This window comes from Moschus berezovskii, chromosome 24, assembly GCF_049115385.1.
Source record: "Moschus berezovskii isolate FMDL1 chromosome 24, NW_MosBer_1.0, whole genome shotgun sequence".
In the NCBI taxonomy this organism is placed as follows: Eukaryota; Metazoa; Chordata; class Mammalia; order Artiodactyla; family Moschidae; genus Moschus; species Moschus berezovskii.
The window spans coordinates 10,878,141-10,890,143 of NC_142483.1; the positions used below are offsets into that span (position 1 = coordinate 10,878,141).

At 56.3% G+C, this 12,003-nt stretch overlaps 1 protein-coding gene across 2 annotated transcripts in view; it reads left to right on the forward strand.

Annotated features, from left to right (window-relative positions):
- The window catches only part of MAPKAPK3 (MAPK activated protein kinase 3), a 28,580-nt gene extending 20,593 nt beyond the window's left edge, over positions 1-7,987 (forward strand). Inside the window, exons 4-11 of one of the 2 annotated variants that reach the window (XM_055413915.2) lie at positions 804-868; positions 1,281-1,360; positions 3,148-3,271; positions 4,492-4,567; positions 4,895-5,019; positions 5,467-5,552; positions 5,828-5,908; positions 6,561-7,987. In XM_055413915.2, the coding sequence (XP_055269890.1) occupies positions 804-868; positions 1,281-1,360; positions 3,148-3,271; positions 4,492-4,567; positions 4,895-5,019; positions 5,467-5,552; positions 5,828-5,908; positions 6,561-6,713 (790 nt within the window). In that variant the 3' untranslated portion in view covers positions 6,714-7,987. The remainder of the gene's footprint in view (positions 1-803; positions 869-1,280; positions 1,361-3,147; positions 3,272-4,491; positions 4,568-4,894; positions 5,020-5,466; positions 5,553-5,827; positions 5,909-6,560) is intronic. The other variant, XM_088832004.1, reaches the window with a different exon arrangement.
- The last annotated feature ends 4,016 nt before the right edge of the window (positions 7,988-12,003 follow it).

Consider the following 12,003-nt stretch of genomic DNA (forward strand, 5'->3'; position numbering starts at 1 on the left):
ACCCCGATGATGGGTGATCCTGGCCTGGATCCAGGAGCCAGCGGCCTCCTCCATCCTAGGCTTCTCCTGTAAACACTGTGGCTCAGCCCTAACCTTCCTCAGAACCTGGGCCCTGGGTCTTGGCCTCCAGCCCCTCCCTGTCTGCCTTTCAAGTTCCCCCTCACCCCATAGGGTGGCAGCTCTTGAGTCAGCCTGACTCTGTCACTCACTAGCTGTGTGGCCTTGGGCAGGCCTCTCACCTCTCTGGATCACTGTAACTTCTGTGTAAAGTGTGGAGGGAGATCCCAGTGTGGCATTCACCCTGTTCATTCTCAGTGCTCTGTGTGTCCTGCTGAATCAGTCTCCCCAACTCTGTGAGGCTGGAGCACTAATCCCTGTTGTGCAGAAGAGAAAGCTGAGGCACAGAGGGGAAGGGACCCCCCGGGACCACACAGCAGTGCACCAAGGGTTTGCCCAGGGCGCAGCACACGGTAGATGCTCAGAAAACGGCAGTCATGAGGATGATGACTGACATCTTGCTCCTCACTTGGGTAAACTTGGATAAAGGTGGGGCTGCTGGATCAAGACGGTGTCCCTGGGAACACAGATGCTCCCTGGGGAAGATCCTCCCCTAGTTCTGAGAGTTGAGTTCAACCCACCCAAGCCAACAGCCCACCACGCACCAGACTCTTCAAGACACAGTGAAGCTGGCAGTGACCATTCCCCAGGGGAAGAGCAGCAGGGCCAGAGGCCTGGGCCCGTGACTCAGGGCAGGGGCAGGTCGACACCCGATTCTCCCCCTCTGTCCCCGCTTTCTCCGACAGCATGGAAGGTGGTGAGTTGTTCAGCAGGATTCAGGAGCGTGGTGACCAGGCTTTCACTGAAAGAGGTACGTATGTGCTGCTGCTCAGGGAGTTTGGGCTGAGACGGGGCACACAGAGTTGCTTTGTGACGCTGGGCAAGACCTTGTCCCTCTCTGTGCCTCAGTTTCCCCAGCTGAACAAGGTGGGGGGAGAGTGTTCATCCCCCAAGGGGTTCTATGAGTCTGTGGCAGCTTGTCAGAGATAGACTCCCCATGGGCCTGGGATGGAGGCCTCAATGCTTCTTGGTGTCAGCCAGCAGCTGAGCTGGGGGCATCTCCAGAAGAAACTAGGGGGCCAGGGTAGGGCTATGAGGTGGGATCCTGGGTGGCGGGAGTGCACTGTCTTGTGCTTTCCCAAGAGGGGTGATGGGGAGGAGCCCCCTAGGCTGCCTGATCCTCGAGTGGCATCCGTGACCCCCTCCTCTGTCTGTGTCTACAGAAGCCGCAGAGATCATGCGGGATATTGGCACCGCCATCCAGTTTCTGCACAGCCGGAACATCGCCCACCGAGATGTCAAGGTGAGGCTCCAGGACCCATGTTGGGGGACCAGGGCAGAGTGCCATCCACAAACCCCAGTGGTCCCGGCATCTACTGGATGGAGGCCACGTTCCTTGCTTGGCATTCCAGGCCTCTCCCCGCGGCCCATACTGCACTGCTCAGCCTCTCCTCCCATGGTCCCAGCGTGTTCACTGTGCTCTAGCCAGATAGGTCTCCTTGTTTCCTTCAAGCATATATAATCCCAGTAGGCATAAGAATAAACTAGTGCCTACCTTGAGCCACTGGGTCCTGAGAAACATCTCGTTTAATCTTCACCCACCCCTGTGAGAGGGTGCCATTACCTATTTGACAGATGAGGAAACCGAGGCTCAGAGAGCTATTGTCTTGCTCAAGGCTCTGCAGATTCCTCACTGGGGATTCATGCATCCATTTGTTCACTCAGCAAGAATTTTGTGAAGACAGTATGCCAAGCTTTGGTGACAGGGTTGCCCAACACTGTTAGAGCTTGTGTGAAGTAATAGCCATAGTTCTCGTAGGCAGAGCCCTCTGATGGCATCATTTTAGGGGAAGGAGGCCCTTTTCTGGGCACTGTACAAAGGAGTGGAGGTGATCCCAGTGGTTGGACCTGCTTGTCCTTCTGGTGGACGGGCTTGAGAATGTTCTTTCCAAATTTCCTGTCCAGGGAGGACTGGATCTTACAGGTAATCAGGATCAGACAGAAGAAATGCAAACCACGGCAGCTTCACATGCACACACACACACACGTGCATGTGCCAGCCACTGTCAGAGAAAAATTACAACTCCTGGGTCCTCGGCTCCCCACCTAGACCCTGACTGCCCCGCCCCCCAGACTTATTTCCTCCTAAGACTGGGCAGAAGAGACCTGAAGGTCCAGCTGCTGCATCCGATTCTTCCCCTGGCTGAGTATCACCAACTTGTGCAGTTTCCCTTTGATTTTGGATACACGTGGAGCCACAAGTCTCACCTTCTGAACCGTTGCTTTATTTCAGCCCTGGCCTCCTTTTTTTCCCTTAAGGTGAGAAAAGCCTTCTATGGAGACGATGCCTATACAAAAACTGCTTCCCTGTTTTTCACCCCAGTCCCAGTTTGGATCATCTCAAATAGAACCTGAGAAATAGCTTTCACTGACTCCAAACTGAAATTCCATGTACCACCCCATCTCTCTGCCCCAGCTCTGCTGCTTCTCTCCATGGGCCTAGGTTCTACCCATTCATTAGAAGGAAGCTTGAGGGCTGCCTCCTCCATGCAGCCTCCTCCCCACTGCCTTCATCCCTCAGACCCTCTGTGCCCTACAACCAGGAAGACTGGCCTCTGTGCAGCTCCCGGGGCCTGAGTTCCCTGAGCAACCTCAGGTAGGGGCCTGTTGTGCAGGCTCGTTCTGGGCTGGGTACAGGATGTGTGCTTGGCAGCACTAGCTCATGAGCAGCTCCCCCTTCCCCTGGAACCCTCATTTTGGCATCTCATGGCAGCATCACCGACTCAAGCTCAGAAGTTCCTGCCCCTGGGCTCTCTGTGGCACTCAGTTATCCCCAGGCTTGGTGGAACCACTGCCTCACTTTCCCCTCTGTGAAACAAGGTGTCACCTCTCAGCCACGTTAGTCTTCTCCACCTTTGGCCTATGTCATTGGTGGCCAAGACCCAGGTCTTTTTTAGTGAGATGGACCCGGCTCCTCCTGCCTCAGTCTGGATGAGGGAGGGAGGAAGGAAATCTGACTGCAGATCACCGTGGAAATCTGCCCCCACCTGGTGCCTGACTCCAGACTAATGTTTTCTCTCCCTGGCCCAGCCTGAAAACCTGCTCTACACGTCCAAGGATAAAGATGCGGTGCTGAAGCTCACGGACTTTGGCTTTGCCAAAGAGACCACCCAGAATGCCCTGCAAACTCCATGTTACACTCCCTACTATGTAGGTGAGTCCCTGGGATGTGGCTGGTACCTCTTTATTGCACCCCGCCCCCCCCAACCCCACCCCACTGTGGTCTGGGGCAGCCTGTGGGACGCAGAAGCCAAAGGGTTAAAGCGCTGTGAGATGGGAGGGGAGGATTCTGTCTGTGTGGAGGCGGCAGCTGGGGGGCCGGAGGCTGCAAAAATATTCTCCCAAACTTCAGTTTTTGCTTTTGAAAATAGATCCAGGAAAATTCTGGCTCTGGCCTGTGAGCTGAATGACATCACAGTGGCTCTAAATATATATGTGATAAAAGGCTGCCGTCGGCTTGGGATGGAGCCCAAGCGCGGTTGTTTTTCTCCGGTTTTTATCTTCCTGGGAGTCATATTCAGAAAGTGGGCAGGCTCATCCTCCTACATGAGAGGGAAGCAGGGGGCCAGCCACCTGCGTTTTGAGAAAGTGTCCCTTAGGTGAGGGCCAGGATGGGCCCTGGGGCTTCACATACTCTCATGCTTCCTGGAAAAGCTCCCTGCTCCCCTGTGAGCAGGTAGCCCCTAGACCTGGAGAAGCCACCCCCCCCCACCCCCGGAAAGTGCCCCTTCCTGGAGAGTGGGGTGATGACTCGTTTACAGATGACTCTTCTCCCTCAGGATAAGCCTTCCAAGAGCTGTTGAAGGGGTGGGAAGCCCCCCAAGACAGCTGGAATGACACTGTGTTTACCAGGACGTGTTCTGCAGTATTTTGACTTAGTAATCTCCCAGCCTACCAATCTCATTGCACAGATGGGAAGACCAAGGCCCCATGGGATGGTCGCCAGCTGAACAGTGGAACCCAGAGCCCTGGCCATGGCCCCTCCTTGCCCATGACCTAGGCTGTCTATTCAGGAAGCAGGGAATGCAGGGCAGCTGCTGGGCTGGGCCCTTCTCCTCTATGGCAGGACCCCACCCAACCCCTGACTGCCCTTCTCTCCTTCCCCTACTGAACCACGGCTGAGATTGGCCCAAGGTAGCTAGGAGGTTATCATCTCTTACAGCCCAGCCTGAAAGCGGGTTTATTTGATCTGGGAGCTGTTGTTCCTCTCCCAACTTCACACGCATGCTGTCTTCCGAGAAGGTGCCAGACACCAATCTGCTCTGCCCCATCCCTGGCTCGGGTACCTATTCCCACCTTGCCCAGGCAGTAGGCTCCTGTCGGTGCCCCAAGACCCTTGGACTGAGGGTCCTCTTGTGCCCTCTGCCCCGGCAGCTCCTGAGGTCCTGGGTCCAGAGAAGTATGACAAGTCATGTGACATGTGGTCCCTGGGTGTCATCATGTACATCCTGTGAGTACCGTCCCTCTCCTGCCCAGGCAGGTGCCCTTGGAACCACTTCTGCCCCCACCGTCCAGGGTGAAGGGCTCAAGCGGGCCACTCTTCCAGCAGTCTGCTGTTCCCTTCTGGTCATGGGACACCTCTCCTTCAGGCTCCCCAAAGGCCTCCCCATGCCGAGGGCAGCTGGTGTTCCTGGAGATGAACCCCCGAGTTCAGGGGGCTGATATTATTGCCCTGGTGTCTGGCTGCCTGTCTCCCAGTCAGGGTCTTGGGGAGGAGAATGGGTCCGCCCTGGCGCTGCCCCCACACCCGTGCCGAATGACCTCCGCTTTCCCCCAGCCTGTGCGGCTTCCCGCCCTTCTACTCCAACACGGGCCAGGCCATCTCCCCGGGGATGAAGAGGAGGATCCGCCTGGGCCAGTATGGCTTCCCCAGCCCTGAGTGGTCTGAGGTCTCCGAGGATGGTGAGTGACTCTCTGCCTAGCTCGCTCCACCGGACCCCAGCAGCCTTCCTTCTGGGAGAGACCACTTAGGTGTCAAACGGACCTGTGTTTAGATCCTGGCTTCCTCCACATCCCAGCTGTGTGATCCTAGGCAAGTCATCTCACCGTTTGAACGTCCTTCTCTATGTCTGCCAAATGGGCTCGAAACCTGCCTCCTCAAAACTTCCCCTAATTCTTGTCCTTCATTCATATTTTCCCTTTGGGGACCACGAACAAATCTGCCCTGTATCAGCTATTTATTGCTGCCTAACAAATTACCCCACTTAGTGCCTTACAACAAGAAACCGTTATCAGCACACTGTTTTTGTGGGTTAGGAATCGGGAGCACATTGTAGAGCTGGTGGTCTCTGGGAGCAGGGACTGGCTCTGAGCAGCTCCACAGCCTCACCACTGCCCTCTCTTCCCTAGCCAAGCAGCTGATCCGCCTCCTGCTGAAGACGGACCCCACCGAGAGGCTGACCATCACACAATTCATGAACCATCCCTGGATCAACGTGAGTGCCTCCTCGTCCTGTGGCGGGCCTGGTGACGAGCTTGAGCAGGGCTGCCAGTGGGGGTTGACGGCTCCAGAGGCCCTTGGGTGGGCCACAGATATGTGGTGGTGCCCCGCCTTTGCCTGCCTCTGCTCCTGGTCTCATCAGGCTCCTTCACCACCCTGAGCCTTGGATTCCCCACTGGAGCCCGGAAGAAAGGGGTCGGGGGCGGGGGTCAGCCGGCGCTGTCCCAGGTGTCTGCAGGGTCTGATCCGCGGGCGTGGGGCTCCTTCCAGCGGTTGACGGTGGTGCCGCAGACGCCGCTGCACACGGCCCGGGTGCTGCGGGAGGACAGAGATCACTGGGATGACGTCAAGGTGGGTGGACCGCCTCCCCACAGGTCTCCGGGTTTTGGAAGAAGGGGCTGGAGAGTGGGGATCTCCCAGAGCCTGGGTCTTTGGCCCCCTCTTGCCTCGTGTCAGTGACCCATGGTGGTCTTTGGGCCACACTACCCCATTCAGGGCAGTGCTCCTGACTTGCTCTCTCAGTGAAGTGGGGCTTTGGCCATAATTGCTCTTATGATCTGCAGCATCTTGGAGGACGGTCAGCTTGCTTTGAGACTCAGGAGAGGCCAGATTTGAGCCTGTGGGGCAGTAGCTCAGAGCCTGGGGCAACCTGGGCACAATCTTCAGGCGCTGGTAACCTGGGTGCACAACACGATGGTGTCCCCTGAAGGCCCTGTGGTTCTGAGCAGGTGACATTGGTCCAAGTGCCTGTCCTGCTTACCCTTGGTGTAGTCCCAGGGAGTCACCATACTTGCTGTGCCTGGTCAGGTAAGCTCAGTCTTTACCACCGAGGACTGGAGTGAGGACTATGTGAGGCAAAGCGATGGGCCCAGAGCTGGGTACATGGGGGCACTCGGGCAGCAGCGGTGGTCACTGCCGTCACTGACGCTATTGAGGGGCCACTCAGGCAGGAGGTGATGTCTTTGAGGTCAGTAGACCTGCTCTCCCCCGTCCCCATCCCCAGGAGGAAATGACCAGCGCCTTGGCAACCATGCGGGTGGACTATGACCAGGTCAAGATCAAGGACCTGAAGACCTCTAACAACCGGCTCCTCAACAAGCGGAGGAAGAAGCAGGCAGGCAGCTCCTCGGGCACGCAGGGCTGCAACAACCAGTAGCTCCTGCGACCTTGGGGGAGCCGGAGGACACACTGGAGTGGGCTGAAGCCCTGACCTGGAGGGCTCAGGGTCCTGTTTTAACAAAAGAGTTGTTTGTGTTGTGTTGTAATTTGTCACTTGGAACGTCGGGATGGGGGAACATGACCCCAAGTCCTTCAGAATCGCATCCCAGGGTCAGGCCCTAGAGAAGGGCCAAAACCTGGGCCCCAGGGAGCCACGTGCTGCAGCTCCAGTGCCTTTGATCAAGGCGGCCTGAATGCCCTGTGGCTGCATCCTGCCCAGGGCCCGGCCTTAGAGTTCTGGCTCCCTGGGTGTTGTGGTTGGGCGTCCCTCCTTCTGTGAAAACAGCTCCCCAGAGGGTGGGCAGATGGGCCTGGCCTTGGGAAAGGCATCCGGCCACTGGTTGTCATGGCGACCAGGGACAGAGTTGCCAGTCTCGAATGCTGAGTGAGTGAGCAAGGGAGGAAGGGGGGCAGTTGAGGGTCTGCCTGCCTTCTTGAGGGGGGCGGCTGCTCTCCTTGTGCCACTCACCCCTCTCAGACTCCCCCCACCCCTCCGTCTTTGGTCTCACTGAAGTGTCAGGGTCAGTCTGCCTGGCTCCCTGGTGGTCCAGCGCTGTGTTGCTGCAACCCCATCCCACAGGGCCCTTGGAAGTCTCCTTCCGCAGAGTGCCTGAGCCCAGCCATCCTGTTACGACACCCCCACCCAGAATGGCCTCTCATCTCAGTGAGGGGTTTGGGGGGGGCAGATATTTTTAACCCTTTTTTTACTTTGGAAAATGTCACTGTGACAAAGGCCAGTACAGTTACCCTGCCCCCACCAGCTCATCGGATCCCAGGCAGGAAAGCCTATCCTTAAGGGTTCACCCCCTACTCTGTCCTGGTTGACGGCAGGGCTTGTCTCCTGGTGTACTTTTGTGAGAGTGGATGGCTGGAGGCAGGGCTAAGGGGCTCCCCCTTACTCCAGGGCCTCTTTCTGTACTTTGGGTCAGACTCGAGGCAGTGGAGGGCTGCTGCTTAGCGGGTCCGGTCCTTTTTGCCTGAGTCGGAGCAGACAGGGCCACTCCCTCGCTGCTCCAGGCTCACCCAGCCCCACACTGCCCGGGAAGCCTCAGGATGCTGAATGCCTGACACAGCCCTGGCCAGTGCCTGGCCCCCAGCCTGCTTCCTGGCTCCTCATCCTTTTCTCACGGTCTGGGAAACCCTAGACCATGTCAGGGAGGACACTGCTGGGTTTTATATCCAGGTATTAATAAACAGCATTTTGGCATTTTCCCCTGTTCCTGGGTTTCTCATCTACACGAGTGAACAAAAGTAGCCCAAGGGCATGTGCTCACACCCGCTAGTGGTTTCACTCCTGCCGGACAGGGTGCTTCAGGCCTGGTGGACGTGCCAGGCTGGCTCCAGGGCCACCCTGGCCTCACCAGGCTTGGAGAGGTCAAGGGAGCGAAGAGATGGTGGCTGCACCGTGTCCCCAGCTCTGTGCCTCCCAGTGCACTGTGTGTGTGACACCCACCCCCGGCCCGGTGTGCGCTGGCGTCTGCCCACAGTGGCCACCCCCAGCTGTGTGCCAGCCTGCTGAAGGGCGGGCAGAGCGCCTGCTGCAGCGCTGAGCTATTTTCAGAAGCTTCCAGATTTCATTTGGCAGCGAGAGTGTCGGGGAGGGGAGGGGGCGGGACGCTGGAGACTGTCTTTTGACTACTCCAGCAACAGAGCACCCTCTGCCCGCCACCCCCCCCGCCCCGGGAGCCCTTTCGGGCAGCCCCGGGGGGGGGGGCCCGGACTGTGGCAGATGCCCCCAGCTTCTGTCCTTCCGGGTCCCCAAGAACTCCTCTGGCACCCACAGCATTCCCTCCCCACCTCCCTTCCCCTCAGGCTGTAGGGGAGAGTGATGAGATGTTAGAAGGCGGGACAGGCAAGTTGCCTGAGCTGAGTGCCACTTCCTGGCCTGGCGACCTTGGACAAGCCTCCCAGCTTTCCTGCCTAGATTTCCTCGACTGTGTAGTGGGGTTGTTGGTGCCCACCATGGGGAGTCATACAGGGTATCCAGGCACATGACATAGAAGCACTCATTGGGGTGCCTGGTGTGTGGCTGGCCCCCATTTACCACCTTAGCATCCTTAGCTGTAAGTAAGGAGAGAAGAACCTGAAGTTGCTCAAGGGAAAAGCACTCCAGCCCCAAATCTACCTCTGAGACTTTCCGCCTAGAAATTCCACCTTTCTCCATCCATGTGGGTCTTACTCCCCAGGGCCTGCTCTCCAGAACAGCATTGTATGGGCTTCCTGGACCTTGGTTTCAGCTCTGGGCTTCAAGGAGGGTGGCCCCTCCTTCTGAAGGGCCCCTGGATTCCCCAGATGAATTCTGGGGACCTCACAGAGCCTGTGGTTCCGACCAACCCTTGTCATGTACTCGGCTCAGTAAAGTGCTGGTCAGATGCAAAGGCAGGTCAAGTCTGTCTAGTCACAAAGCTGCAGTGGTACAGAGCGACTCCTTCCCTTGACTGCTCAGTGCACACTGCTGGAGACCCTGTGCTGCGTGCAAGAAAGGCAGCAGGGGAAGCTGAGAGTAGAGTCTCACCTCAGGGAGTTTAAACATGTGAGGGAGAAGGACAAAATACCTCACAAAGGCATGTTGAATCATGGGCTTGATATGATCCACGAAAGGCAAGGCTTGAGAGGAGGCATCATTGTATAGTTTAAATCAAAGAGGCAATTTATGTCCCAGGTCTGGAGAGGGTGCCTAATAGGTTGCAAGATTGAAGGCAGAACTGCAGGGAAAACCAGGGCCTTAGGGACAGAGGGACTCTGTGTGGCCCTCAACTCTACCTGTCTGTGCTTCTCCTGGGGTCTCAGTGTGGCTGTCTGTGAAATGGGAGCAAATCCTTACAATTAGCTGTTACCAGGTGAACTAAGAAGCCAAGGGGCCTCATGTTCACATCAGCCTATTCAGACACATGCATTCACATGGACTTCATGTGGCTTCCCTAGGAGCTTTCAATAAAGAATCAGTAAGAAGTATATTCACGTGTGTGTGTGTGTGTGTGAGAGAGAGAGAGAGAGAGATACTTCTTCCCAGTGATGCTCCCCCTGACCCAGTCGACAGCAGTGTTCTCTGTCTTGCAGACCTGGTGCTGGCTGGCTTCCAGTGTCCTGGCTCATTGCTATTCCACACCAGCCCCTCTCCGCCCTCGATTCAGCCCCTCCATTGCAGTGTCAGAACTGAGCCTCAAAAATGCAGCTTGCCGCAACCTCTGCAGGGGTCTTGATGCTTCCAGGTCTGCTAGAAGCTCTCTCTCTCTCTCTGGCAGACATGGGAGGGGCACAGGTCGCCGTCTCCCTCTAGACCTGGCTGTGTTGGTCTGAGCCTTTGCACCCCCAGTGGATTCTCACAGATGCCCACAAACCCAGCAGCATAAAATCCCCCTCTTTGTCCCTCCGGACAGCCTGCATGTTCACCCCTTGGAATCGAGGCCAGCAGGCAAGGAAGGGTCTGGGAAGCCCCCTCCCATCCTGTGTGAAGGTTGGGTGGGGTTATTTAATTTAGAGCCAGGAGAGCTCAGCTCCGGTTTACATGAAGACTTGGGCAAAGCTGCTTGTTCCACTTTTTGATGTCCCCATCAATAAAATGCTGCTGCTACTGCTAAGTCACTTCAGTCGTGTCTGACTCTGTGCGACCCCACAGACAGCCTCCTACCAGGCTCCCCCGTCCCTGGGATTCTCAAGGCAAGAACACTGGAGTCGGTTGCCATTTCCTTCTCCAATCAATACAATGAGACATTGATTAATCAGGGCCATCTCCTCTCTGCACCTTGGTGGACGTGCTGCCATGGTTGGTGGATTGTGAGAATGCGCTATGGTCTCAGTCAGGTGATGCACTCTGTTGAGCCTCAGTTTTCTTAGCTGTTTAATGGGGGTAATCCTCATAAGGGTGGGGCAGGGCTGCAGTGGAAAGGGGAGTGTTAGTTGCTCAGTCATGTCTAACTGTGACCCCATGGACTGTAGCCTGCCAGGCTCCTCTGTCTATGGGATCTTCCAGGCAAGAATACCTTGCCCTTCTCCAGGGGAATCTTCCCAACCCAGGGATCAAACCCAGGTCTCCTGCATTGCAGACAGATTCTTTACCATCTGAGCCACTAGAGAAGCCTGGTGAGGGGAAGGGGTGGTCAAGCCCCAAACCTCGGTCACCAGTGCAGATTAAGTGTCTACTAGGTGCCACACCCAGCTACGAGGACTCTGCCAGTTGGGCCCCTGACCAGGAGGAGGAGCCAATGGAACTAGTTTACTGGGACTCAGAGGCGCTGGTCAGGGCAGGTTAGTTGGGGTGTGGGGCCACCTGCTGGCCACCTGGTGAGTATTCAGTAGACACCTAATGTGTACCAGAGCCTGAGGCATCTGTGGTCCTGCCTAGGTGGAAGGGGAGACCATAGCATCATAACAAATGGCTTCCATTTACTGAGTGGCTATTGCATGCCAGGCCCACCTGGGTGCTTTGCCTGGATCATCTCACTTAGTCCTCACATTCCCATCTTACAGATGGAGAAACTGAGCCCTCAGTCTCAGCTGGAGGGGGTCAGAGAAAGGGATGCTACTTTTGGTTGGGGAAAATCATAGAGGGCTTCAAGAGGTGGTGACGTGTGAATTTGAAGGGCAAATCTGGATAGCAGAGATTTGGGAAAAGGGCATTCCCGCTGGCAGGTATAGGGTGAGGCAAGGCGAGGAGGCAGGAATGGGACGTGCCATGTGAAGACCAGAGAAAAGTCTGTTTAAAGAGTGAGAGGCAGCAAGTCTCTCATTTTCTCATTCCATCTCCTATAGGAAGTCAGGGTGGGGGCCTTAGGGGTGAGAAGTGGGCACCTGGTGGCAGCTTCTCTGTCTTGGCACTCCCAGGCCAATCTTGTGTGTGGAGGTTACGGTCCCTCCTCCTCATATCCACATCTCCCTCTCCTAGAGGGATACCTGGCTCTTGATCAAACAATGTGTCCGCCTCCTGTTGCTGGTATGACCTTTTCAGGTGGCTCCAGAGTTGAATCTTTTCACACTGGCCTCCCTGGACCCTCAGGATGTGGCCTATGCTTCCAACAGAGCTATTTTCTGTGTTGTATTTTCTTCTGAGGTTTAATTTGAACAAGGATTTGTGTGCTTTAAAAAGCTTATGGGGGACTTCCCTGGTGATCTGGTGATTAAGACTCTGTTGTCCCAATGCAGGGGACATGGGTTCAGTCCCTGGTCAGGAAACTTAAGATCCCACATGCCACATGGTATGTCCAGAAAATTTAAAAAAATCATGGGCC